At 39.7% G+C, this 27,872-nt stretch overlaps 1 protein-coding gene across 1 annotated transcript; it reads right to left on the bottom strand.

Moving 5' to 3' along the window:
* Positions 1 to 125: 125 nt before the first annotated feature.
* Positions 126 to 26,268, bottom strand: LOC148965134 (uncharacterized). Its single transcript, XM_089127311.1, has 8 exons — positions 26,233 to 26,268; positions 20,227 to 20,276; positions 20,064 to 20,149; positions 15,182 to 15,253; positions 13,396 to 13,559; positions 11,089 to 11,191; positions 9,499 to 9,547; positions 126 to 237 (listed from the first exon to the last, which is right to left on the bottom strand). The coding sequence occupies exons 1-8, from the start codon at positions 26,266 to 26,268 to the stop codon at positions 126 to 128; spliced, it is 672 nt and encodes a 223-aa protein (XP_088983437.1).
* Between the last annotated feature and the right edge of the window lie 1,604 nt (positions 26,269 to 27,872).

Raw genomic sequence — 27,872 nt, 5'->3', positions numbered from 1 at the left:
GAGGAAGAGGGAGAAAAATAAGAAGAAATAAGTAGTCAAGCTTTTGGACGTTTCTCGATGCCGTACTGCACTTTTCTCAGAAACATCATGCATATTTAAAGTTAATAAAGCCTATTCCTTACCTTTTATCCAGACTTTTTAATGTTGCGCGAGAGAGGAAGAGCCGGGAACATAAGAGTGCTACTCAGAGGCATCGTTTGTGTCCTCAGGTTCAGTGTGAAGAACCAGACCACGTCCCTGAGGAAGACATACACACATCATTATTACACTAATGACATGAAAACAGCACCAAATAATAAAGCACTGATACTCTAGAGATGCTTTTGGCTCAGAGCGGGCCTTGCTGCTAATCGGCATCATGTTTCAGCTTTGGTGTCAATTAAGTTTTTGTGCACTTGGTTTTCATACAGAATTTACGGAAGAGTAGATTGACAGAGAAGGAAAACAAGAACAGCTTTAAACTTTTAAGATTGTGGAACAATCACATAATGTTGTGTCACTCTCTGCTATCTGTAGCCAATGAGTATTGTAATGGACATTAAATATCTAAAGCAAGTGTATACAAAATAACACTTGTCAAAGTAAAGGCTTTAGCGGATAAATAAAATATAGCTGTTCACCAGTTGGTCGGTAACTTTCGTGGATATTTAAATGAATTAAAATAATGCAAAATATAGTTTCATGTCTGCAGAAATATATTAATATATAATTCTAATAAATAAATTATTTTAATGATTAATTTATGAAAAGATATTTATGGCTAGTAAATGTTCTTAATTCACCCACCATTGGCTTATAGGTGCTGTGGTAACCAAATAGCCGGTAAACGATTATGAAACAACTTGGCATGAAAACCCACTATCAGTGACTTATTCTATGTAAACAGTAGATTTATATACAGCATTTGGAAACAGCCTTTCTTCTCACTGCTGTTGTCTTCTGAAGACAAAATTGACAGTCCAACTGTACCAGTCCTGTGAGCGATTTGTCTTCACCTTGTGCGTATGCGTAGTCGTGCTATCGGCTCAAACGTGGGCATCTCCACTCAAGAAAAAGGCAGCGGGTGGATTTGGTAGGGAGTCTGCCAGAGACGGTCATAAATCAGGGCTGGCGTGGCAGGATTCCGACTGGTATGGCTTTATCTGCTGAACAGCTTTCATCCACCCCAGCCCGTTTATGCATATCCACTGGATATCCCACCTCCATGGCGTCCAAAGCTCGGGCTCAAGGCCTCTCCAAACCCGCAGTCTTCCCAGAGATCCCTATTCCCTTTCCTGCTTAATTGATTCTGCTGGGGTGTCAAAAAAAAAGAAGAGAGAAATATAGTGTATATCTCATCTTTTATTTAGGCAAGCTTTGATATAGGCGATATTTAAAAAAGGTTAATATATATAAGGCTTAATCTCATGGGTGGGTTTAAAATTTCATGAACAACTATCCTCAAAAATAAAAAAGATCTAGTTGCAAGCGTTAAATGCGGGGGTCGGGGGTTCATTAACTGACTTGCAATTTACAGCATCAATGCAGAGAAAAGTTTAACTTTAAACAACTTTAAAGTCAAATGTGTAACACTTTGCAAACCGTTTTACTTTAATGTGGTGTATTTCAGAGAGTATCCAAGAGAAAAAAGAATATAGCATTTTATCCATCAGGAATAGACTGGATCATCAGAATTGGCCTGCGCATGACATGTTCAGAGGGAGGGATTGAAAATTGGAGGGCTTGAAGATGTCATCTGAAAAAGGAAAATTGTTTTAGAAGCGGAGCAAGTTTTATTCACCTAACCACCTACATATCCATCCATCCATCTACCTAGCTATCTATCTATTTTATTTTTCAACAAAACAGAGGTAATAGGTTTAGTTCTTAGTCTCAATGGACAACTACCGTTGATTTCAGATCTCAGACTCTCAGATCGGCCTACAGTCTCCTGACGTAACGTGCCTGTAATCTCGAGCACAAAAAGGGGGAAAGGAGAGGAAGGTGGAAGCACAGGGACGGTGGCGGCCCAAGATGCCGGCCGAGCCGTGGAGAGCGAGCAGGCTTCAGCCCCCAGCATATTCATAAATCAGCTCTTTCAGGAGCTGTCAGCCACTCCATAATGAGGGTTATTATTCAGCTCGGGTGTCAAAGTTACTATCAAAGGACCGTCTCTGGAAGGCCTTCTCACTCTGCTCCTTGTTAAATAAACAGCGGCGTACACAAAATGGCAAACAAGACGTGGGTCAACCTGATACAGAGCGGGGCCACGCGGGCCTCTGGAGTAATTTACCCTTCGGGAATAGCCGACTGGGGAGATGGATGGTATCAGGCCTTTCAGAAAAGATTAATGGAGAGAGAGGACAACAAAAAAGAAGAAGTTAGAGCAACTGAGACGTTGGAGAGGTAGATGGAGGATAAGGAACGATGGCATCACATCTTTCTAACTAGAAGGGGTAATAATGTTTGTGTTCAATGACCAAAAAACCCCAACATGTATCCCTAATTAGCCATTTACCCATATTAAAATAACTACAGACCATAAAAGGGCTTCCATACATTAAGGCATAAAATAAAGTTAAACGAATAACGACTAAGCTATCAAAATTGCATGGCTCCTACAACTGACAGCAAAATTCCCCACATCACTTGACCTCTCGATGATAACAGTCTAATATTAACCCTCTACGAATATAGTATGCTTTAAAAAATTGATTCTCTTTATTACTTTGTTAATATCAGACAGTGGTCTCGGAGCTGAGGGTAGTATTAATTTTGAATACTTGAAGGGGGCAGAGGAGACGAGGGGGCGAGAACTGAGCTGTATGGCAAATGAAAGGGCTAATCTCTGTTTAACATTAACAAGGGCTCCACACATCCAGAGAGCAGCAAGATTATAGCTCTCAACGTGGGACTCCGGGTTATGGCTGCACTGAAATACTTGACTGAATATTAAAAAATGAACTGCGTTTTCATACACAGTAGGTTATGGAGTAACTTCCAATGAAATAGTTGAGTAACACTTTAAAACGACAATAGCAAATATTATAAAATACTTGATTCTGATTTGTCAATCATGTCATTCTGCAATCGAATATTTTTGCATAATGATGACTAAACTGTTTAATTGAATTTAATTAACTACTAATAGTCTCTTATAAAATTAAATCATACTGATAAACTACACTCTAAAAAATGTTGGGTTGTTTTAAAAGATGGACAACCCAATGTTGGGTTAAACATGTAATTTAAACATTTAACCCAATGGCTGAGTTTGTCCATATTTGACCCAAAGATGGGTGAACAACCCAGCATTTTTTAGAGTGTATTAATAATAATAAGCTGTAGTTTTAGAGCAGCCAAAATGCAAGCAGAAAGGGTGGAAAATAATTATTTCTTCATAGAGAAAGGGTTTAGAATATGATTATATTTAGTTGGCATCTTGGGTGGTAAAATCAATTAAATTCTGCATTGAGTAAATGGGAGGAAATCACTGATAGTTGCAGGCCATTCCTCAAATTGTCATAATTACGACAGCCAGAGGGGTCAGCATCACTGACTCTGTTCAAGGACAAAAAAAGACTTTCCCAGGAGGAAGAGGAAGCGCTTTCCTCTTGTGTTTAACTCCAAACAGTGAGGAGTCGTCATCGCGGGCATTGATTTTCATCTCACCTACCTGAAGGCAACAGATTAATCTTTTACATCTGTGAGTTTGAGACAGGCCTTCACGCTGTGCGAAAAATCACCAACGTACCCGAGACCAATTAATGATTTTGTCATTTTGGTGCCGGGACAGTGCATGTTTGTCAAAGTATCTCTGCAACGGTAATTTGTGCCATCTGTTCTCGTAGAAGTGAAGAAAGCTGAAATATGTGATGCGTTTAAACTCAATAATGTGTCATATGACTGGTGTGGGCCTTGTCTGGTGGACATGAAGAGAACATATGTTGTCTTCCAGCCCGCGGGCTGACATTGAAGATGAGAAAAGACAGTACTTCAAGGCAAATGCCGTCCCTGAAGAAAGCCTGCCAGAACCTATATGGCTCAGTGTATTGACAAATCTCTTGTGGACGGCACAGACATGGAGGTTTATGAGGCTAGTCTCTTTCGGTCCCCGTCGCTGTGATGGGAAGAACTGAAGTCTTCAAAACATCACCGTCCCGGGGCGGCTTGGGGGAACCCCGATGACACGCTGACTGACACCTTGTGGGGCCAAAGTTAAACCATCTTGGAATTGAATTAAAGCGCTGAAGATGCAATAACCTTCACTGTTTCTATATTTGATCTGGTTTAACATGCCCTGCTTGTTTATTACACACGAGAGGTTGAGGTTTAATTGCAGTGCTGAGGTGAGACTTTGGCCTGAAGATGGATGATAAGGAGATAGACTCCTGCCATTGGAGACTGCAAAACATCCCGGCACCACCGGTGATGAATGATAAGTCAGAAGCTCAGTTTTCCCATAGGAAACCATCTTGTACAAAAGGTAGAAAGTGTGACAACCAACCTTTACAGCTTCCCAACTCCTCGTCTAGGCTAAACAGTGGAAGTTTCCACACAATATACTGCTAAGCTTCAATGGTGGCAAAGGATAAGCCAACGTTTAGTGTCAAAATATCTTGGAGGATAGACAAGAAGAAAGGGAAACGAGTAGCAAGACGAAAAATAGCAAGTGGCACATCTGCAAATTAGCTTTGACTGCTCAACAAGGAGCATGTGTTGACAAGGGAGAGAGCTGATGTGATTTGCTGACACCAGCAAAGAAAAAAAAAAGAGAGACAAAACAAATCTAATCATCCCTTCCCATCAAGAGGAAATCGCTGCCTTCTTCTTTCCACAAAGACCCCCTTGGCTTAAATCAATTTCTAACAAACTTGATTCTGAGGCGGTAACGGGGGGAATCAACAGTACCTTTCAATTTAATTCAGTGCCGCGCTCTGGGAGAGAGCAACTTTCATCCATCACCATCATGAGCCAGGAGCACAGCTGTAGCGCTTATATACAACACAAGACCCGGTGGAGGGAAACCCCCATGAAAATACATCTTTAAATATCGGTTTACACGGCCAAACCACTCACATCGGGTTGTGATGGGAATCACCGACTTTTCCTATAGAATTCCGTTTTTGAACTCTTGTAAATGTGTATCTTTACACACTATCATAAATATCTGGTAAGAAAGAAAGTTAAGATTCAGTAACTGTGCTTACAAATTCAGTGTGTTTCGAACTTTAACTTTTTGTGTGATTTTCAGCATTTTTTAAACACAAAATTTAGCACTTTCTCCAGAGATAAAAGAAGCTGATGTAGTGAAGTTTGTACTCAGTCAAAGGCAAGAAAAATCTAAAGAGACAAGAAAGAGAGGTCAAAAAACTGTTGTTGTTTTTTTACTCATTTTGTTTTACAAACTAAAAACTGCTTAAAGCGGCAATACAGTTTCCTTCAAATGGTAGTAACCTTAACCCTGTAAAGCCCAATATATATATGAAATAAATCAAACACATTATTTTAAATGGAACAATGTATGGATAGTTAAATAAATAAAGTTGCTTTAGTCTAGTAAGTGTTCACCTAACAATACAAGTTAGCAATAGGTCGGCATGAAACGGAAGTTGCAATAGTCAATTTCCTATTGTGACGTACAGTATATCAGAGTGAAACGGCTTCTCATACAACAAAAATGTAGAGCGGGACTCGATTTTGTTCATTGGGAATTCACTGGTTGGTTGGGGTTTTTATTGGTCGATCTCACCTCATGTGAGTGACAGGTTGTCCCGCCCTCAAGCCAGTAAACACGTCATCACAGAAGAGAAGAGAGGTCGCGCTGCAAGAAGGAGACGAAGATTACGAGGGCGCATGAATAAAAACGGATAAATAATTTACAATAAATACTGCAATATTCCAAGATTTGCCCAAGACTTGTTCATGGGGACTTTAGATTGCGCACAACAAAGCCACGTTTTGATCCGATATCAAAAATGATACTGTAGGCTTTATAGGATTAAAGTGTCTCCAAACCGCTTCTCCACCATGATAGCGGTTGACCTGAACGAGAAAAACTGACTGTAAAAGGACAATTTAATCTAACGCACGTTTCAGCGCCCCTAGTGGCAGTGTTGAAAATGCAATTCACTCTTGCTTGCATAGCTAAAAGCGTCTGCATTCGCAAACTCACAGAGAGTGCGTTTGGAGCCCAAGACTGGCAGCTTGAACATGCGGCAGCTGAAGAAGATGATTTGCAAGAGGAAGCGAAGACCCTTCTGAATCGTTTCTCTTCCTACTTCACTCTGGCCACATCCTTCCTTTCCCTCCACCCCTACCGCCACTTCCTGTCATTAAGCCTCTCACTGCCTGTCCCTAAAATAATCCCAGCAGTTTTTTGTCAATCCACTAATAATTCAATTTAGCAGGCCCGGCGCAGAGCTTCGCCATTAGTTTTGAGGACGTGATTTAAGATTGATGACTTGTGCCCCTTGGGAGTCTGTTTCATGAGGTGCTGGGGGGTAGCGGGGGGCGCCACGGCCAAGGTACGGAGGGAGAACAGGCATGGGAGTCGAGCGAATTAAACTTTGGAATTGATTTTCTTAAAATTTGAGTTGACTAATGTGACAAGTCGCAGCTGTGAACGGCAGAGCGCCGGGTTAAAAAACCCGCGGCCTGTCTCCTCCAGGCTTCTCACAGTGACACACCAGCGAGAGAGAGAAAATGTGTGTTAGGAGGCCTTTTGCGCACACACACACACAAACATATGCTGCCGCTCAGTCGTCAACCTGCTGTCACCGACACAAATTACAGCCAGGAGAGAGAGAGAAAGCAAAGAAGAGAGACAGACCTCACATCACCACAGCCTCAGAGTTGCAGGTACTGCGGGTAGTGCTGACAAGGGACAGGTCACTGCTGTGACATTGTTGAATAATTCAAGAAACGAAAGAAGGAACGAGGGGGGAAGAGAGAGAGGGAGTAGATAAGTCAATGACAAAAAGTATAGAACATGTATGGGTGGATACTCTCGGCTTGTCGTAACACTCTGCTGTGCCATCAAAAGCAACATATTGCAGTGTCTACAAGTTACATCACCGCAATACAATACTTCTGGTCTGGGAGGCCACATCTGCTAACATTTGCATCCGTCTACTCTTCTGAGTGCAAATCACAGGCTTCTCGGTCTTTCTGAAATTTAAGTTGACCCTGATATTAAGTCTCTTAAAGGTATATAAATTCATTTTTTTCTAATGAAACAATGTTGATAAAAAATGAGTGCTTTGAAAAAATCTGTTGAATGTGGAAATAATTGAGCATCAGTAGCCAAATAAAAGCAGTTTCATTTTAACAAGGAGTGGGTCACCTCATGGAGGCCGCCATTTTGAGATCACATGGTCAGTCAAATCCAGTTCCCTTTATCTCGGTCATCCCTCTTTTAGAGACCTTTACTTTACTACTACCTTTACTACCTTTAAAATAAATAAATCATGGACAAGTAATGCATTTCTACAACAGCATTGAAAACCTAAAAATATATAATATACATATAGAAAGAATTATATATATATATATTCCTAGATTTCTTTTCTCATTGAATATCAGAAATATATTAAATTGACAAAGCAAAATGAGTTGCGAATGCTATTTTGTTTAGTTGCACACTGGAAATTAGGCCTTTTAAACCCTCATAATAATTTGCTCTCCAAAGTACAACCTACTAGACCACCAAACACACTGAATTATTTTGTTCATTAACAGCAGCGTGGCTGTAATTCCCCGGCCAATGTGACTCACAAAGCGGTCCTGCTTGATCCAATGGCGCAATTCAGAAACGACTTAAAGAAGCAGTAAGCAAACAGAGCCGAGCGACGTGGCCCCTGATGAGTGAACGCTGGAATTGGTTTCACGCTCGAGCGCAGCCTTTAAGACAAAGTACCTCAGGAGATAATTATAGTGTCAAGCATCAGCCAGGCCGGCCGTTGACGATTGGCCAATATTTAGCTTTAATTAAATCAAAGCAGAAATGTAATTTCTCCTGAGTGATCTTTACACAGAAAGTCGACTTTAGAAAAACACAACATAAGTCTTAACGCATCTCCTTTCGTCCCCTCTGTCACTGCTGAAGTTTATTTTGCGACCAAACACCTCATCCAGCGTATGTGAATCCTACAAACTGAAGTAATGAACTTTCTAAAGTGTTCATTCACCTGAGAGGCATTGATTTAATGAGTTGGCTCTTAACTTTGGGGTCTGTCAGAACTGTATATTATATTTTCATGACACAATACCAGCTGGATTTAATACAAATGATATTAAATGGCAAATTGTGTTAATCTTAAGAATATAATCGAGATGCTACAGAGTTTAGCTTAATACTTTGACACTAGTGGGGTTGCAAACATTTTGGGACCTCAAAAATGGGATATGGACCAAAAAAAAAATGAATGTGCGATTTTACAGCAAAATGACCATAAAGTTGAGGAACGCACTTCATTGGAATGACATGAGGCCATAAGCTTTTTGAATGTTGCTGAGAATGGCACACATACAGCGAATTGTGCACATATCTGCAGTAAGACTATCTTAAAATAGACATCCCACACAAAACACTCACCGGAGACATCACAAATATTTAAAATCTATTACTTTCAATGCCTGTGCTTAAAGTCGTGCTGTTGATTTCATTTGCTGGCATCCCACAGAAAGGGCTGTACTTTTTCCCTGCCGGCTGTTTGGGAATATGGGAATGTTTGGCTATAATCATAGAGTGGACTATTGATCTTGCTATTTTAATATGTTGTGTGAGCAGCTCTGTTTGACTGCCTTTTTTCATTAGCCGACGGCTCTCTGCCTTCAAGCCGGGGAATTAAAACTGCCTCTTTCTCTGTTTGGACTGCCGGATGAAGCCGGCTAAGAAAGGTCAATACAAAATTAATATGGGCATTAATATTCTTAATGCAAACCTGACGCGTGCAAAGTCTTAGTTTTGACTGAGGTCCGCACAAAGTTAGATATGATCCTCCCGAGGCGGCCTCAGGCGCAGAACACCTGCGGTCACGCATTAATTGCGACTGTCTTGTGCACATCATAAACTCACAGCTGATGGTGATCAGAGTGCTTCGGCGATGACTGTGAATCTCCTTCATTTTAATTGATTGTAAAACAGCGGGAGAAAAAGTGCTTCAGCAGCGAAAACATTCGGAGGTTGCCTCTGTGTTAAGAGATTTAATTACATTTATAATATGAGGAGGGATTTGACTATGCAAATGCCTTTAAACTGAAGAGTGTTGTATGTAAACACGCCAGTTGATCGGCGCTCAGGAGGGGAGCGAAGGGATGATCTGTCTGTATAAGAGACCCTACATAGTCGCAGAAGAAAAACCAAGACGATCCATAGTTAAATTAGGCTCATTAGAATTAGTATAGACTAACTAACTGCTAAAGCTACTCTAAACTCTTACTGTCTTTATGTGGACATCTGGAAAGAGAGACATTTGGACCACATAAAAAGCAAAACCTGAAAAAGTACACACTCACAGGGCATTACACTTCCACCTCCAGCTTGCCGTCATCCCACAGTGCATCACTGGTGCACACGTACACGGCTGTGATTTGTGACCACTGTTGGTATATATACATGATCAGAAGTGGTCACTGGAGACGCTTTAAGATTTTTGTGTTCAGATCACCAGAGACAAATATTAATAACAGGATAAACAGCCTTGATTATTGGTAACTAACCAGAAAGTCCCCTTTTTAAGATTTTAGGCTATAGATTTTGTCTTACAGAACAACGAGTACAGTAGTAGCGTGTTTTCCGAGTAAACCGAGGGCTTGGCTGTAGAATTCCCATCTGTGTAGATGTAGATGTACCTGCTGTTATTTATGAGGGCTCTTGTTTAGGCATGCACACCACAGATGCTGGTAATTAATCCAGCGTGCAATTAGATATTGTTTCAATTCACAGCTGAGTGTAATTAACTTCTGGAGTCCTTCCTCTCGGAGCGAGCTGGCACTGGGTTGAATTAGATAGTATAAGCATGATTTCTAATCTCTAACCTAAGGCAAGAAGTGCAGGACTAATTTCATGTTTTCTTTCAGAAATAATCAATTTCCTTTGAAAGTGTTTCTAAGGCTGATTAGTTCACAGACCGTTTAATTGGCATGTTGTTCAGATCATATGAAGACAGAGGTCACATTTGCAAACCATCTAGAAACGAGAAGTTAGTATTACATTAACTTTGGATACCAAATCCAGGTAGTGATAGTGATGGGGCGTACTTGTTTCACCAGACTCGTGAGGGCCAAATTTCTCAAATATAATAAAATGACGTTATTTTTCTTCTATATTACTTTTTTTTTCTCTACCGGCAATAACACTAAACTGAAAATGGTTACAATAACTAATAATAAGCCAATTTTAGGTGGATTTCAGCATAAAACGTGAATATATACAGAATCTGGGGTGCTTTTAAACACTGCTCAGAAATGTATATACTGTATATGCCAACATATCTTTCAATACTTAATACAATGTCAATAAATCAATCGATGGCCAATTGAATTATTAAATGTGAATGTTATTTATCGACACATTATTTTGGAAGAAATGTTTATTAATATAGACAAAAGGCTTAAGGTAGAAAGAAAATTGGTTTCTCCCAAGTCTTTACCCTTTAACTTTCAGCTTTTGAGTAACTCTACAGCTGCCTCCCATAAGACCTCTCTTTGATCCGTGTTAATAGGGGCCGTAAAGGTATTTTTCAGTGTGTGGACGCATGGAGCAGCTCCGTTTATGTTGCTTATGAGCACATCTCGGGTTTTAGGCTAACTGGGAAGCAGACCACCTATGACTCTGGCTCTGCTGGGTCGTATTGCCATATCCTTCACTGGGGTGATGCTTCACGGGTACGCCTTGACCTCCCCACCATTTCCAGCCATCAATCTGAGCCGATATTGCCTTCCGCCTTTGTAGACGGGCACATCTTTTTATTCTAAATCCGCTTTCATTACGGTTCCTCTCAGCTGGTCACTAAGAAGACTGCAGCTGAAAGTTGGGGAGGTAATTGAGCGGATCTTTCCCTCCGCTTCAGTACTGAAGCGAAGGCCGGCCCAGCTCCTATTTGCCTAGATTCAGGATGTAGTGGCTACGGCTGAGCTGTCGGCCGGACTTCATCTGAGCGTTCATGTCTGGGCAGTGGGTTCGACGCCTCATTATCAGCTGGTAGAACTGTCAGAAGTGGGGAAAAAACATGGTTGTAATGTAATCTGGTCACTGGACTTTTTCCTCTTCTTAATGATGGCCTTCCTCGATCTCTCTGCCCTTCTACTCTTCCTAGTCACGTCTGATAGACTCACACGGCGAGGAGAACAGGCCGATTGCATAATGATATTGATCTTCACTCCGGGGCAAATGCTATTATCCCTGATAACCACATAGATGAGACAAACAATCTAAAATGAAGAAAATAATAGAAGGAAAGAATGCATTAATTTGCCGTGCAAACCTCCGAACATCTGTTAACTAGTTAGGCTTGGTTAATAAGCAAAATAATTAGGGTTCTATCTTGTTTGATTCCCTCAGCTTCTTCTTCTGTATTCATATCTGGAGAGCAACGAGCGCTGCGACCCTCAGGCAGAGGAAGCAATAATATGAGCCCAGGAGAGCCATTCACAGGCAGGGAGAGAGGAGGCAACCAGAGGAGGCTCCCTGGCTCTCCACCTGGGCGTCTGGGAGGCTAAACGGCGCAGATATCGCTTATTAAACCATCTGCCTCATGCTAATTAGATTATTGCAGATAAAGAGAAGGAGTTTTCTTTGTAAATTTTAATGAGATAATGTGTCAACCAATTGCACAGGGAAGATGGATGTAATTCGGGGACTCCGAATGCAGAATTTCAGGTGAAGGTGTGCAGAGGAACAGATGCGGATATGAGGGTAATTAATTGCGTGCATCCGAAAAGAAAACAGCTAAGGGGAATGAAAATAAAAACAGAACCGCACATCCGAGATAAAAAAATAAAAATAAAAAAAAACTTTATCCGAGAGCTGCAGCGATATCTTGGATCACATGTTTTGGTTTCTTCAACTACTGACACTTTAGATTTTACTACTACTAGAAAAAACTACGATTTTTAAATTTGCTATCTGAACATCAAACTGATAATATATAAAGTGAAAAACCATTACTGTATGAAAATGATAAATTAAGTAAATTGCATTTGACACTCAACTGTCATTTCCACCATGGATCTGGTAGAAATTAAATTAGTTTGTATCTCTGTTGATGACTGAAAAAAGTGTATATTATAAAAAGACATAGGACTAAAATAGCCCCAAGTTAAATAAATAACATTATTATTCATACTAAATATAATCTTAAATCTGGCACCAAACAAGGTCAGTATTGATTTACTATTGTACACCAGTAACAGGACTGACAAAGAACAACCTGGTCTAACAAGCACCTGGTTTCCCCTTTTTGCCATACGTAGATAAATTTCAGCTTTGAAGGAGAGAAAACTGAGAGCTCTGCTAACTAATGAAGCAGAGGCTATCGATTAGGGCCGTCACAAGAGGAAGGCATAAAAGTACACATTCAATAAGGGACTTCATATCCCGTCCAGCTAGTGTAAAGGTTAAGTGCTAAGGAATATTACCAGGATCAATACGTGACTGCAACTTCACATATGGCGCGCCATGTCTTCTCACAGTATAACTTGACGTATACAGAAGGAAAGGAAGTCCCATTTCCGTGGAAAAGGTAGGAAGCTTGCATCACAGTGTGCCAACCCCAGTTCATTGCTTACTCGTGGTTAGCGCAGTTCTGTAATAAAGCCTTCGCTGTCATCAACAACTCAGCAGTGTAAACTGGAGCTTATTAAAATTTAATAACCGTCACTTTGTCTCTGTTCACAATAAATAACAAACTCAATTTCCTCCCCGTTACGGCAAGAGAGGCTCCTTAAGCAAGACAAATGAATGGTTTGCAGCACAGACTAACAACATTAACTGGCTAATTAAACAACAATAGAGGATGCTGGGGCTTCTTGCGATAATTATGCAATGTAGTTTAATGAAAAGGTTAACTGTGCATGAGGAATACGATGTCTTTGTCTCAGTGCCAGACCATTTGGGGAGCAGAAAAAGAAACACATTTGCTGGATTTTCCTCACTTAAACAAATTAAATGTGTTGTGCAGCTTCTGCTTGGTGTTTTCCACAGATACCAGCCATTAGTATACCAGATAGCTCAAACCTTAAATGATATGCAAGTGCATCCTCCGACCATGGCCTTATGTTTGGATGTGGGTTTGAATCAAGTTCACATTTGGTCCTAGCTCTATCCTCCTCATCCCATCAACTCCTGCCAGATTTACAGCCACAGGCCACTTTATTAGGTACCCCATTTTGTCTTCAGAACTGCCTTAATACTTCATGGCACAGATTCAACAAGGTGCTGGAAATATTCCTCAGAAATGTTGGTCCATATATTGACGTGATAGCTTCACGCAGTTGCTGCAGATTTGTCGGCTGCACATCCATGATGGGAATCTCCTGATCCACCACATCCCAAAGCTTCTCTATTGAATTGAGATCTGTGGAGGTCATTTGAGTTTAGTGAACTCATTGTTATGTTCAAGAAACTAGTTTGAGATGATTTGAGCTTTGTGTCATGGCACGTTATCCTGCTGGAAGTAGCCATAGGAAGATGGCAAACTGTGGTCATGAAGGTCAGCAACAATATAAACTATGTTCAATTGGAACTAAGGTGTCCAAAGTGTGCCAAAACCAGTAACCTGGACGGATCCATGCTTTTATGTTGTTTACGCCCAAATTCTGACCCTACCATTTTTGTCGCAGCAGAAATCGTGACTCGTCAGACCAGGAATCCAGTTTTTCCAATCTGAGTCCCAATTCAGAGGCTGCATTCGAAGGCCGACTGCATCCCCGTGGCACGACGAACTTGAAGGCTGTCCTAATTCCAAGGCTACTTCAAATGCGGCCTCCAAATGAGTCATTCGTTTCCCGTGCAATGAAGGATACAACATATGGATCCTTCGCGGTCTTGCCTATCCCAGAATTCATTGCAAGCCAAGTACGACAGGATTTGTTTTTAAAGAAATTGCAGAATTACACTTTTAAACGCAAGTATTGGGTTTCAACTTCAAATATCGAATGATGATCCAAATCTAATGATAAAAAAAGCAGTTTAAAGTAGTTAAAATGTTGACATATCTTCTAATTGTATGGAGAAATGGACCATGGTGAATTTATTCAGACATGTTTTACCCTGTTTCGTTTTCAGACGGTTTAATAAAACTTTCAAACAAGTCCAGGGATAAACGTTACTGCCACACAGCAACGGCAATTGTCACAGTATAGGTAACAAAAACAATCCCAGGAAGGCTAGACCGTCCCGATTAACAAAGCTTGTTCCGACCTTCGTGGCCGTTTTAGGTCAGCGTCCTTCGAAGGATGCAGGCTCTGAATTGGGACGCAGCGTGGTCCGAAGTGTTGTGCGTTCAGCTCTTCAGCAGACCTCGGTTGTATAGAGGACATCCTCACACAAGCTGACCCGTTGTGCTCCATATACTTGTATGGCTTGAGAACCTGGTGACGGCAGTATTATCCAATTGTGGCCTGCTCTCACTGAAACGTTCTGAAAATGTAATTACAGCCCCTGCTGAGAGGTACGGATAGCCATTTCAGTCAGCCACATTTCCATAAACTAAGCCTTTATTATATTCCATTAATTGATAATGTAAATGCCCTTGAGACGCAGGCTATAAGCTGGTAAACCACTACCAGGGCCTCCTTTCCATTGCAACCCTAACATCTCAGAAACCAAAGCTCTTCTAAAACCTTCCAACGAGCCCAAACGACCCTACTGTTTCTACATCTATACAACAAGCTGCTTTTTGCATCTATATCCCAACACGTGGCCTATAGGTTGATGAAGTTTACTAGTGTGAAGGGTTTAGGTGTGGCGTTAACCCTCCCGGCAGTGAAATTCACCTTGAAAAGTGACTTTTTTCTTCATTCTGTTCATGAACATTTATGATTATACAGTTAGCTAAACTCAAGTAATTGTACTTTGGGTGAAAAGGCCACACTGGTCCTGTTGCTACTCTTCAGATGAGATTGATTACGGTCACTCAGTTTTGTGTACTGACCCTTCAGAATGGCTTTTTGGGAAGGAGATCAGGAGAAATCTTACCTGTATCACCCATATGAGCATCACAGCTAACTCTGCCTGAAGCCTCCAAGGCTCTTATCTGCCTTCGATGGTCTGAAAAAATGAGAGAGAAAATACATTTAATTAAAAAATACATAAATAGACACACCATAAATGCGCATAGCATAATGCTTAGAGATGTGTGAGAGTGTGTGTGTGTGTTTATTAATTGAAATAGAACCCAGAGAAGTCAAAAACAACCAAGGGATCAATAATGTATGGCTGCGCATTGTGCACACGATGCTGCTGTTAATTATTCAGTAAACGAACTGACATAAAAGTCCATTAGTGTTTTTTAAATGCAGAATTACTGTGCAGAAGAGCAGCTAGCTTTCATTTTTTCATGGCTTACGAGCTTAAAGAATTTATGATAGAAAAATATTTATCTCGTTTTGAAAGCGTAGGATGCAAATCTCCAATGATGAACCATAATGGATGATGTCTTTTCAAAAATAAATGCGCTGTACAGAGCATTCCCACCGCACGCATTTGAGAGGCTTTTGTAATGAATTTGTGATGAAGTGTTGGTTGACAAATAGAGAAACATGAATATTGTAAGCATTTACAGCGTTTTACTTACAAGTTGACACATTTAATATGCTCACTAAAAGCTAACAGGTTTAAATGACTTTTCCTTTAGCTGAGTGCAGAAATGTATTTTGTATGCAGGAGTGATTCTGCATTCTTGTTAAGAGGTGCATGTGTATTCTTGTATGACATCAAAGCATCTGTTCATAAAATTTGCATTAAAAAAAATGCAGAATACTACCTTGTTCAGCAAATGGTCACACACTAAGAAGCATGCACATACATGACAAATCTGCCACAGATAATAATTGTAGCATTTTGGGAGAAAAAAAAATTAATTATTGGGACTGTAAACAAGAAAAACAATTACATATGATGATTAATTATATTATATTAAGTTAAGATTATATTTATATTACGTTAATTGCATATTACTATTTGTATTGTTGTATATGAACACACACACATATATACATATTATATATATATATATATATACACACACACATGTATGCTCTGTTGTTGCTCTGTACACATACTATACAAAGAGAATTCTGTAAAAAACAAATTCATGGGTTTTGGTGTGCATACATTTTTTATATAATAGAATTATTTCTTATATAATTTAGTTATTTTGTGTCCTTTCAGAGTCTCCAAGGGTCCTTAGTTTTTGAGAATCGCACTTAATTTTAATTGTTTACTTTATTGGATAGCAAATGACAACTAAATGTGACAAGAAGTGTGCGATTAATCACACAACAAAAGTGTGATTAATCCGATTAAAAATAATCTGATTATTTTATTGCATTGTAATTTAAAAAAAACAAGTATTTTATAATATCTGTTTTGTAATGCCAATCTAAGGATCGAAGGCCCAAATGTTATCCATCATATCTGTTTGTTACAAGTAACCACACCAAGGCCTTTGATCACTGGTTAGCCGTGTATATACATTAAAGATTTATTTTTCCTACACCCCCGGAGGTATGCTTAAAGTATTTTCACACCCTTTCTTTCCATCGCCTCATCTATCCCACAAACATGTCACCTCGTTACGAAAACTGACAGGAGTCAAAAAAAAAAAGCAGAGACTGTAAACAGCTACACGAGTGCGGGACCGAGCATTGCTTTCAGAAGATCACAGAGCAGAAATTGCACCTGACGTTTCAAAAGACAAAAAAGTTACGTGCACACACGCTCCGCTGACAGAGTTTCTCCCCCGTTTCCCTCTCTGGGGTGTTTCTTTATTAATGAGCAGCACACATAAAACGCAACAGTATGACTGAGGGTGTCACTCATCAAAAAAACTCCATTCACAGCCGTCGCCTCGCATGGAGAGGAGCGATTCTTTTTTATAAGGACCAGAGACAATCGCTGATTGCCCGGTCTTTCAGATGACCAGACCTTCAAGCCTCATTTTTCAGACACGGTATGAATATTGTATGCAAAGTGAAGCTAGTTTTTGGCAGCACAGGAAGGAGCCGCAGATATAGAGAGGAAGGCTTTTGCTCAAAGACGGCTTTACTCTGTGAATTTGTGTGTGTGTGCACACATGCAGGAAAAAGTGAAACCAAGAAAATGCTTGAGTGAGTGACACTTTTTTTTTTTTACCCAAGAAAGAACTGTTATTTTATTGTTCTAACGCAACACGCCGACCTCTGGATATTGTTTTTTTTCCCCTTAAAGATGCACAGAAATAATACACTAATATCTTTTCCTAGCAAGAACATTCCCAAAATAGGATCACACTCTTTATTTAATTGTGTGTATAATCAAAGAAGTGCAGCACAACAGAAGTTTTGGTGTGCACAGCACAGTAACTCATAGCTGTGGGGCTAATAGGATGGGGGTGGGGGTGGGGAGTCTGGCAGGGACAGGTTTGATGTGGAGCTGTCACTGATGGAGAAGGTAGCTGAGCATGTCCAAAACACCAAACACAGACCTCTGCTCCTCCTCTGCTCCAAAAAACAGAATACAGGAACACAGTTGTTTGAATAATAAATACTTGTGGCACTCGAGTGGCAGGGTGCCTGCCGAGACGCGCGCCCAGAAAACGATGTTGATGTGTAGGGAAAGCCTGGCCCGACATATGTTGCCATGAATAAGGTATACAGGAGACATCAATGCAGCTTCCGGATTTCCAGGTGCAGGAGTTTCTCTCTGGCGTAAATTGACACATCCTGAGAGGGAATAAACTTTTGGAGAAAAGCAGCGTCCGTCGGAGAAAAAAAAAAAAATCGCCACAATTCATTTCCCGAGATGCTGACCAAGTCTGTGGAACTTTTCTACCTGTTTTCTTGGGTGATGGTATCTTATTACCGATTTAAAACCACACCGCAGAAATATATAAATCTCTAGCTGGTCATTAGCTTGACTCCTAGCGGATATGGCCGAGGTGACCTGGTAGACCATCTTGGCAAAGGATGCACTAATATTAAAATTCTAGCTATTCATGATTGACTAATTATTGTGAGATAGATATTAATGGCTGATATCAAAATGATATACTGTATTTTCTCCAAAAAAATTACAAATAAAACACTAAAAACTAATGCAGTCAAATCTAACATAAATGTTTGTGTTTACATAATATTTGTGTTCATAAATTATTAAATTGACATATATCATGTATGCCTGTGTATATAGACAGTATATATGGGTATAAATTAGGGCTGTGCAAGGATTAATCACGATTAATCGCATCCAAAATAAAAGTTTGTGTTTACATAATATATGTGGGTGCACTGGGTATAATTATATATATATATATATATATATATATATATATACACACACACACACACACACACACACACACACATGCTTGTATATATTTAAGAAATATTTTCATGTATATACTGTATATAGATTTGTATATAATTTATATTCAATATTTTATATTTATATATAATTTATATTATATATAAATATAAATATTTTATATATAAATATTTTTTTCTGTATTTATATATATACAAAAATAATTATACACAGTGCAACCACACATATTATGTAAAAACAAACTTTTATTTTGGATGTGATTAATTGCGATTAATCGTTTGACAGCCCTAGTATAAATATGTGTGTGTGTGTGTGTGTGTGTGTGTGTGTAGTATATATTCACACAGACATAAACAATATATATATATATATATATACACATATATATAAATGTAATATATAATAACATATTATGCACACACAAACTTTTATGTTAGATGTGATTAAACCCGATTAATCAATTGGACAGCACTACTCAACTAAAATCAGCTTCCTAGTCTAGCTTTCTAATAAACCTGGCAATGAGTATTACTGGCTCTGTGATGCAATAAAATCTTTAATGTCTTCGATCTTGGGCTAACTGGATAATGCTGATTAGTTAGTAATATTACAACCAAATATTACAACCTTTCTAAACACACGTTCCCCTGGTCTTACTGTGTCCAATTTATATTCCAAGCTTGCTTCAAATGACTTTTGACTTTCCTTTTTGGGATGGGAAAAGTAATGTTAACTAAGGCTACTAAGTGATGCAGCCGGTGGCGTTTCAAAATGCGACATTATGAAGTAATATTCAGCTCTGGCTCCGTTCTAGTGAGGAACACTTTTCACATTGAATATTGTGTTTCATTCTGAAATATGACACATTACATAAGTAAGATGGGTTGCAAATGTCATTTCTGACTTTAACTGTGTTTCAAGACACACTTTGACCACATTAAGTTAGTATAACTTAGTTTTTTCCAACAGGGAGTGCACTCTAAAAAAAGAAAGAAAAGGAGCTTGGGAAAAAAAGATCACTGAGCAGGTGACTAATAAAAATCAAACTGTACGCACGCAGGTGCGGGTGGCAGAATATTTCATCCATTTTGGGACAGCTGTGTCTTTTGATGGCCCTGTGAATGGAGCCATTTTAGTAGTTGATGTGTCCATCCGTCGCCGATATCTAATACGCGGTTACGCCGCGCGCCGAACATGACAGAAAATCATTAGCCACCATTGGCTGCTAACTGTCAAATGAATGATTGAAGAAGCAGCGAAGCGTTCAGTTTTGCGTGGCAGTTAAACGTCTGCCCGAACGAGCGAAAGCCCAGCGAGACCCATGATGAAGCATCTTGGAGCGAGGCCACAGTCACCCTCCTACACAAAGACAGAGAGAACGAGAGCGGGAGGGGAAAGAGCACCTGTGTTACAACCAGCCGAGATCCGACACCGGGGTCAATCCAGCCATATGGAGTCTGCTCTATACCAAAGAACTCTAAATGCCATGGCTTTGCACAGCTAGCCGGACACAAAGAGGAAGTCAACACTTGGAGGGCACAGAGGGGAATGGTACCTTCATAAAATCTCGGTAATCCTAGTCCCAAGATGCTTTGAGAGGATTTGCCTAGCAGACCAGTGGACGGGTGCGCTGCCTGCAAACTGGAGGAGAGAGTCGCTCTGACACAGTTCCCCCATGTCTGAGCCTCTATACTGTAATGAAAGGCTGTTCCCCATACTGGGCCGTGTAGAGATTCTCCAGAGTTCCCCTGAGCCCTATCAGCTCCTCCTGAGAGAGAGAGAGAGAAACACACACACACACACACACACACAGTGAGATGGAGAACTCCTCAAGGGATTGACCAGTCTGTCTATGCTCACTGACTAGAGTCGCTGTTATTCCGGCTCCCTCTCGTCTCAGCAATCCCTGTTCATTAAGGTCATTACTGTAAAATGTTTTTCCTTCATTTCAAAGTGGGAAACACATGAATTAAAATGGTAGAAAATTGTCAAATTACAAATTGAGCCAGCACCTCAATTATTTGCTTCATTTGATAATAACGTGTGGTTAATTATTCAAAGAGGTTAATTAAAACGAGCTTGATGAAACTGGAATAATGCGAGGGCTGCTAAAATTTTCACGTTTGTGTCCAACTTGCATGTCTGAGCTAAATATTTTTGACAATTAAATCCTAATTAATATAAACATCGAGGAATATTAAATCAACACTCATCTGTTCACTCAATCATGGGTCTCTCAGTGCTAAATGGGTTTACCATAAAATGTACAGGAATATTTTTTTTATGCTTATTAATTTTACTCCAATTTTAATCTTGACTATATCAGGAATCGCTCAAGACCTTGTTCTTTCAAAATAATTTTTACACTTTAAATAAAAATAACAATGACCATGCTCACCATACTATAAAATATGTAAAGACAGGCAGTGTATTGCAGTGATTTTACCACGGTTAACAGTGTAGTTATGCACACTGAAGCAGAGCCAAAAACACTCTTAAACTGGTAAAAACACTATAATAAGCAAAAATGACAAAAGACGCAGAGATTAATAATTACATTATTATTATACAATCCAATTAAAATTATAATGTAATTATTAAACATGGGATATTTTGTTGTCTTATTATTACAATTAGATTGTATAATAATAATAATTCCATCCCATTAAAATTCTTCATTTACTGTGATATACTGGTTCATAGTATGGTTATTTGCTCATTATTTTAAAAAACAGAAATCCAGATAAATCCAGAATTGTGCATTTTATAAATTTGTCATTTTATCATCCAACTATGGGTGTACTGCAGTACTATTAAAGTAAATGCAATTTGATTGGAGTGTGAAAACACTGGTTTAGCTGGTGTGTGCCAAACAGGGAGGTAAAAGCTCTGGCTCAGTCCCACTGGAGCGTCTTGACGTGAGCCCTACGGGGCATTATTATGGGACCCGGAGCGATCCCAGTCTAACCGCCCCGCCAGTCAGCTTGTTTTATTTACTCCGAGCGCTGTGTCCGTCTCACTGATGTGTCTGCAAGGACTGGGGAAATAAAGCTGTTCGTCTTTTTATGGCTGCCGGTACTGTTTACGGCTGATGTGTCCTAACCGCCAGACGACACTATTTATCTGCCTCCAGACGTCCGGCTCACTCGATACCATTCCCTCGTGCAATATTTCACCTCGAAAGTCCATTCCTCAACTGAAGTGTGTATGCTCGTGTGTGTGTGTGTGGGGGGGGGGGGGGGGGGTTTGCCGGGTGAAAGATACACAGGTAATCACTGTTGATACAAAGGTTAACAGCTTAAAATATGGTTGGTATAAATGTTAATCTTTCTAGCAGTGGAAAATATTAACCTTAAGTATACACTTTGACGCGTAACTAATTAGTGTTACATAGATTAACAATATCTTATGATTCACAATTTATTATGTTTGACTGGCAGAAAAAAAAAATCTCTAATTCTCGCATTGAAAAAAAGAATCTGGTCCTTAGCGAGGAGTGTCATAGAAACGTAAGGATCTGGTCTTTTGACTTGGGCCACCTAGCAACCACTTTGAAACCACCTAGCAACACCGCCCCAATCTCCCAGACAGTTTTGGCACAGGTACATTTTCTTCAAAAAATAAAAATAATAATTTAGATAGGCAAATAATACTATAAAATTATTATAAAATTACAAAAAAATAATACTAGAAATAGCTCAAATATTTTATTAATAATTACCAGTTATTAAAAATAACAAAATTTATTAAAAAAAACAACAACATGTTTAGAAATAACTTTTCCATATTAAGATTTTTTTTTTATGATCTTTTACTACATGAAAATAAACTTGTTTCCAATAAAAGCATCATGAAAGAGCCTGCCGTATTTCCTTTTCCCCGGCCATCTCGTCAGTGGGAACTGACCAGGTTTTTCTACTTAAAAATATTTTCATCATGGGCAGGCAGCGCCCTTTCATGCTTTCTCCTGCTGATTTCATATAGACATGCTTGGTCTAAACCACCTTATTAAAGAAAATAAAAAAATAAGAGATTGCAGGAGGAGGGTGAGAGTGCGGAAAGAAAGAAAACGAGAAAAAAAAAAAAAGATGCTGGGGCCTGTAGTAAATCCTGACACTTCCACGCACACTTGAATTTCGTTTCAAACACTTGTCTTTCCGTACCATAATAGATGTCAGCTCCTCTGATGTCGCACTAGCAGGAGGCAGAATAAGGTCTCTCTCTTGTGCGTTTTGAAGCTATCAGTCGACGCGACTGTGTTGTGCCACATCAAAAAGGGGAGACACCGCGTCACCTGCCGTGCTCTGAACGAAGTATCTTCAAATCAGTTGTCCAAGACATTTCCCCCTATTAGTGCTCCACTCCCACACAGGCTTAAGACGCAGACGGGCCCCTGTTGGATGTGTTAAGCGGGCCTCTGTGTTACAGCTGATAGATCATACAGCCTCGCTGCTTTTATTACGCCGTGTGATGACACGTCCGTCAAAGCTCTGCGCGGAGAAGCGAGAAAAGAGGCAGGGGATGTAAGACGCAAGCCGATACGCAACTAATAAACAAAAGCGTGCTTGTGTTCACCCAGCCGCTGGTGAGAGGGTTGGAAAATGCCATGTTTAAAGGACCTAGAGGAACGAGAACAAGGCAGAATGCATTATCATAACAGCTAATAAACAGGCAAGCTGATCAAGATTTCAATATATTTGGGCTGTTGTTATATATGTGTTTTGGGAATCAAAGATAAAAGAGTAAAATGAGTAAAAGTATCATATAACCAAACAGCAAATGTATAATATATATATGAAGAGTTCAGATGCAAAAGCCTCTAAGTGCCATTTGAAATTTTCTTCTAGAATGATCATTTTTATCAAGCTTGTATATTTAAGTTCAGTAATTTCATTTAATTGTCATTTAAGTGAAATTACTGAACTTGAATATATAAGCTTGATAAAAATGATCATTCTAGAAGAAAATTTCAAATGGCACTTAGAGGCTTTTGCATCTGAACTCTTCATATATATATATATATATATATATATATATATATATATAAAGAGTTCCAGTCACAAAGCAGCTCAACCAATTGAAGCCTAATGTTTGTTTTACATGTGTTTAGATGCAATGAATTTGGGGTTTCACAGTTCACAAAGACAAAATATGTCAGAGCCATGGTATATACAGTAGGTAACATGAAAGCTTTTGAAATGTTGTAGCTCTGGTACTCTCATGGGTGACGCGGGTTCAAGAAGCCTGTGATGTTTTCTGAACTCTTCCCAGCAATTTAATGTCTCTTCCTTACAGTATCTCTAAATCTCTAAAAAATAGTTTCAAAATGGCTTCAAAAGCCCACTAAAATAAAAAAAATAAATAAAAGGGTAAATCAACACATGATTTACCCTTTTTGGATTTCAATTTGGATTGTAAAATTAGCTAAAAACTGCAAATAAAATACAATAATAAAGTAAAAATAAAAAAATACATAAAAACAAAACACAAAACAATAAGTGTGTGTGTGTTTCTGCAATGGAAGTAGTGTGAGGTGTCCATATACTACAGGTATGTGTACAGATGCAAGACTCAAGGGTGTCTGTTTGCCTGTGTGTGTGTGTGTGTGTGTGTGTGTGTGTGTGTGTGTGTGTGTGTGTGTGTGTGTTAATGTATTTCCTGAAAGCACGTGGGTACTGGAGCTGTGTGTTTTGGGGGTGAGTGTAATCTGAGTAGATCATGTTTTCCAGACCTCAGATGAAGAAAAACAGCTCTGGCAGTCTGCCGTTTCATCTCCTGCACTGGGGTCCAAAACAAAGAGAAGATGATTGATTGGATGATGAATAATTTAGGGGCAGAGAGCTGTGGGATGAGCAGCACAAGCGTGAGGCTGCCCCGTTCCTGGTCTCTCCTTAAAGATCGCGTTACAAGAAAAAGTTGCCCCTGATTATGCTAATGCCTGTCACTGTTCATTTGCTAAACGGATATATGGAAAGCGAAGGAAGCCAAAACAGAGGGGCACTCTGGGAGACATGGAAACGGAGGATCCCTGTGCAGCCCAACTTGAACTTCCAGTGAGAGGATTCAATGTACCTGCTCATACTCAAACAGAATCCTTTCCTACAGATCTTTAGGCGGAGGTGGCCTCCTCATTACATTATCTCTGTAATGTTTGAACATATTTAATGAACATGCATTAGAGCACACTGAATGAGCATAGATTAGCACTTCCTTAAAATACAGCAGCTCTCAGTTAGGAAGACTTCCAGAGACTGGCTCAACACCATCCCCCATTGCAGTTACACCACTGACCACAGGGGGCGCTGATGTGATGCATTTGCAGCCACACAAAATCAAGAGGAGATACACGCTGGCCTTTTTTTCCAATATCTCAACTCTCATGAAATTTCATTTGGATTGTAAATGTACAGTAATTTACTATCATAAATGTGTAATAGGCCCCTGAATCCACTGACATTGTGCTGGCTAATCAACTCATTTAAAAAATGAATAGAGATCTATTAAGAAAGAACTACGCATTGAGCATGGTTAAAAACTTGACTTTGCGGTGAAAAGCAAGGAACTTTTTAGGGGAGCGTTCTCATTTCGTGCAAAACAGCCTACACTTACATTTATTTCCATTTCAATTTTTCAAAAAGTCCTATTCTCATGTGATTTGAAGATTTAAAGTGAACCAAAATTCTTACACTTATAAAACGAAACAGCATTTGCAATGTTATTTGACATTTTGGAATAGGATTGTGCACTACAAAACATTATAGAAATGTCTGTTCAGTTAGTTATTTATGTTTATATTTTTATTTTATTTTAAATATTTCCAATCTGCACATATTTTATTTATAGAACTAACTTAGAACTTAGAACTAAACTTAAAACGTCAAGTCTAAAACAAAACAAAAATGGAAAATGATATAAGTTCACATCACATTGATGAAAAACCACTATGCTAATATCCCAAGAGGCAATCCACTGTAAAAACATGTAATCAAATTGAATTTCAATTTTGTGACCAAGTGGTGTGTAATGGAAAGATTGCTGGATGCAAATCACCTGCGCTTCTAGTCAGAAATCAAGTGCCGTGTGCATGCGCCGGTGTGTGTGAGAGCGAGAGTATAATTCACCCCCCGGTAAGAGTAAATTCAGAACGGTGAGGGTGAATCAGTGGCGAGGAGAATGATTGAGTCCCTCTTCCTCAGATCCCACCATCAATGTACAAATGAACAGCTTGGAGGTGAGATACCCGGTGAGGAAGAGGCTCTATCACACCAGTCGTCATTATTCGTCTCCTCTAGTCCCTGAGAATACTGACGGCGAGGGTCCGGGAGGGGGTAGGTCGAGATGGTGTCCTGTTCGAGGCTTATAATGGCCTCCAGGACAGAGAGAGAGTGTGACAAGCCGTCGCTGCACTCTTTTAATTCTATCGCTGTCTCTACTCCGTCGCTCCAGTGCGGGTGCGGCGGACGGCGCTGGGAGGGCAGCGGCGTGTGTGATATGAAGAGGACGAGCATCCACACACTCGCACGTGCTAAAAAATTGACTGAAGGTTTAAATATTACAGTGTGTTTTATGGTTGTGGGGCGGTAAGAGTTGTAAGGTCATAGTAATTAAGAAAAACCTGGATATCGCTGCACACCTTAAAGTCCTTTTAAACTACATTCCCTGTGCTTTTTGTGCTTAAACGGTTAGTTCACCCAAAAAAGAAAATGATGTTATTAATTATTCACCCTCATGTCCTCCAAACCCGTAAGACCTCCGTTCATCTTCAGAACACAAATTAAATCCGAGAGCTTTCTGACCCCCATATAAACAGGAACGCAACGAAAAATCTCAAGGCTCAGACAGGTAGCCAAAGACAATGTTATAATAGTCCATATGACTCCAGTTGTTCAACCTTAGAGTGTAGATAAAAGCGCCGATAATACTTTTAGTGTGCAAAAAAATACTTTATTGAATAATTCTCTTCGGCGTAAAGCCCAATTTATACTTCTACGTCGACCTCCCGCCGTAGCTACGTCGTTGGCTGTGCTCTACAAAAATGTAACAACGCGTCGATTCTACACGTACCGCAAGCGCTGTGATTGGTCCGCTAAAACCGCTCCTCGGGTTTCACATGCATAATTGCGTGTCAAGGCAGACAATGACGCAGAAGTATAAATGAAAACCACGTGTAGTCTTTAGCGTAGAGGCTCCGGCGTAGGTCCGACACAGAAGTATAAATCAGCCTTAATAAACACACTGTAATAAACACACTGCGACGCGTCAGGCTCTACATCAGCATTCAGGCTCTGTGTCAGCATCACACGCATGTGTCGTAGTGCTCACGTGAACAACTTCGCCCAATTGGTGTCAGCATTTGACTTAGAACTCGGAAGCGCTGCATTGGGTTTAATACGCCAACAGCATAGGAGACTGGCAAGGAAGAGAAGAAATTCTTTAAGTCGTTAATTTTGTTTTTTGCACTAAAAGAAATCCGAGTAATTAATGGGGTAAACTAACCCTTTAATCACAGTTCACTTCGGCCCTCTGCATTCCACTGTGGTCCGCTCACTGTTCGCATGGCATAATTTACCATCAGGAGGGCCAGCCCAATTTTTTTGTCTGTGTGGACGGTATGCATAGAACAACGCATTTGAGAGCTTGAAAACAAATGTCAACTAGATAGTTTGCACACGCTGAAAGAGTCTTTCCACGCTCACGGCCAAGGAATGTACTTTAAAAGGCGGAGCGGAACGCAGAGAGATTGTTTTCATTATTGAAATGTACAGGTTTTGATGATCTCAGATGCTAAGAGTTTAAAATAGTTCACCTATAAATGAAAATTGTAAGCATTAGAAGTTTATGTTTTCACCAACAAATGACAAAGAGAACAGAAAAAAGTATCTAAACAAATTTGGCACAAAAATTACAAAGCAAATTATGTGAGGGAAATGTAATTTTTGGCAAAATTAACACTTGAGAAAACAAATGAGATTTGAATGGAAGATTTAAGGTGATTAATGACTTAAATTTTGACCTGTTGTGTGAAAAAGTTATGGCTTTAGAAGACTCTGAATGTAGTGTATAAGCCATATGGGCCACTTTTATGATATATAGACTTGTTAAGAACTGTTAAGAACCCAAAAAAGTTGTTTCCCCTTGTTATGCATTGCACATCGTATTGTACCAAAAACCCTGTCAATTGAACCTTACCGTTAAAATGATGCTGCACAGTTCATGCCAATGAAATAAAGTGTCCAACAATCCCCGCTGCTTCTCTGTGTCACTGAACTCGCAGGTAATTTTGAGGTGAGGTAATTTTAACCTCTGAACACACACACACACACAGGTTACAGCTGAAGTCTCTGGAAAAGAAAAAGAGGATGAT

This window comes from Pimephales promelas, chromosome 24 (genome assembly GCF_988280905.1).
Source record: "Pimephales promelas chromosome 24, fPimPro1.hap1.1, whole genome shotgun sequence".
NCBI classification, from domain to species: domain Eukaryota; kingdom Metazoa; phylum Chordata; class Actinopteri; order Cypriniformes; family Leuciscidae; genus Pimephales; species Pimephales promelas.
Note: the sequence above shows the minus strand (reverse complement) of the source record. Positions and strands in the feature narration are given on the sequence as shown.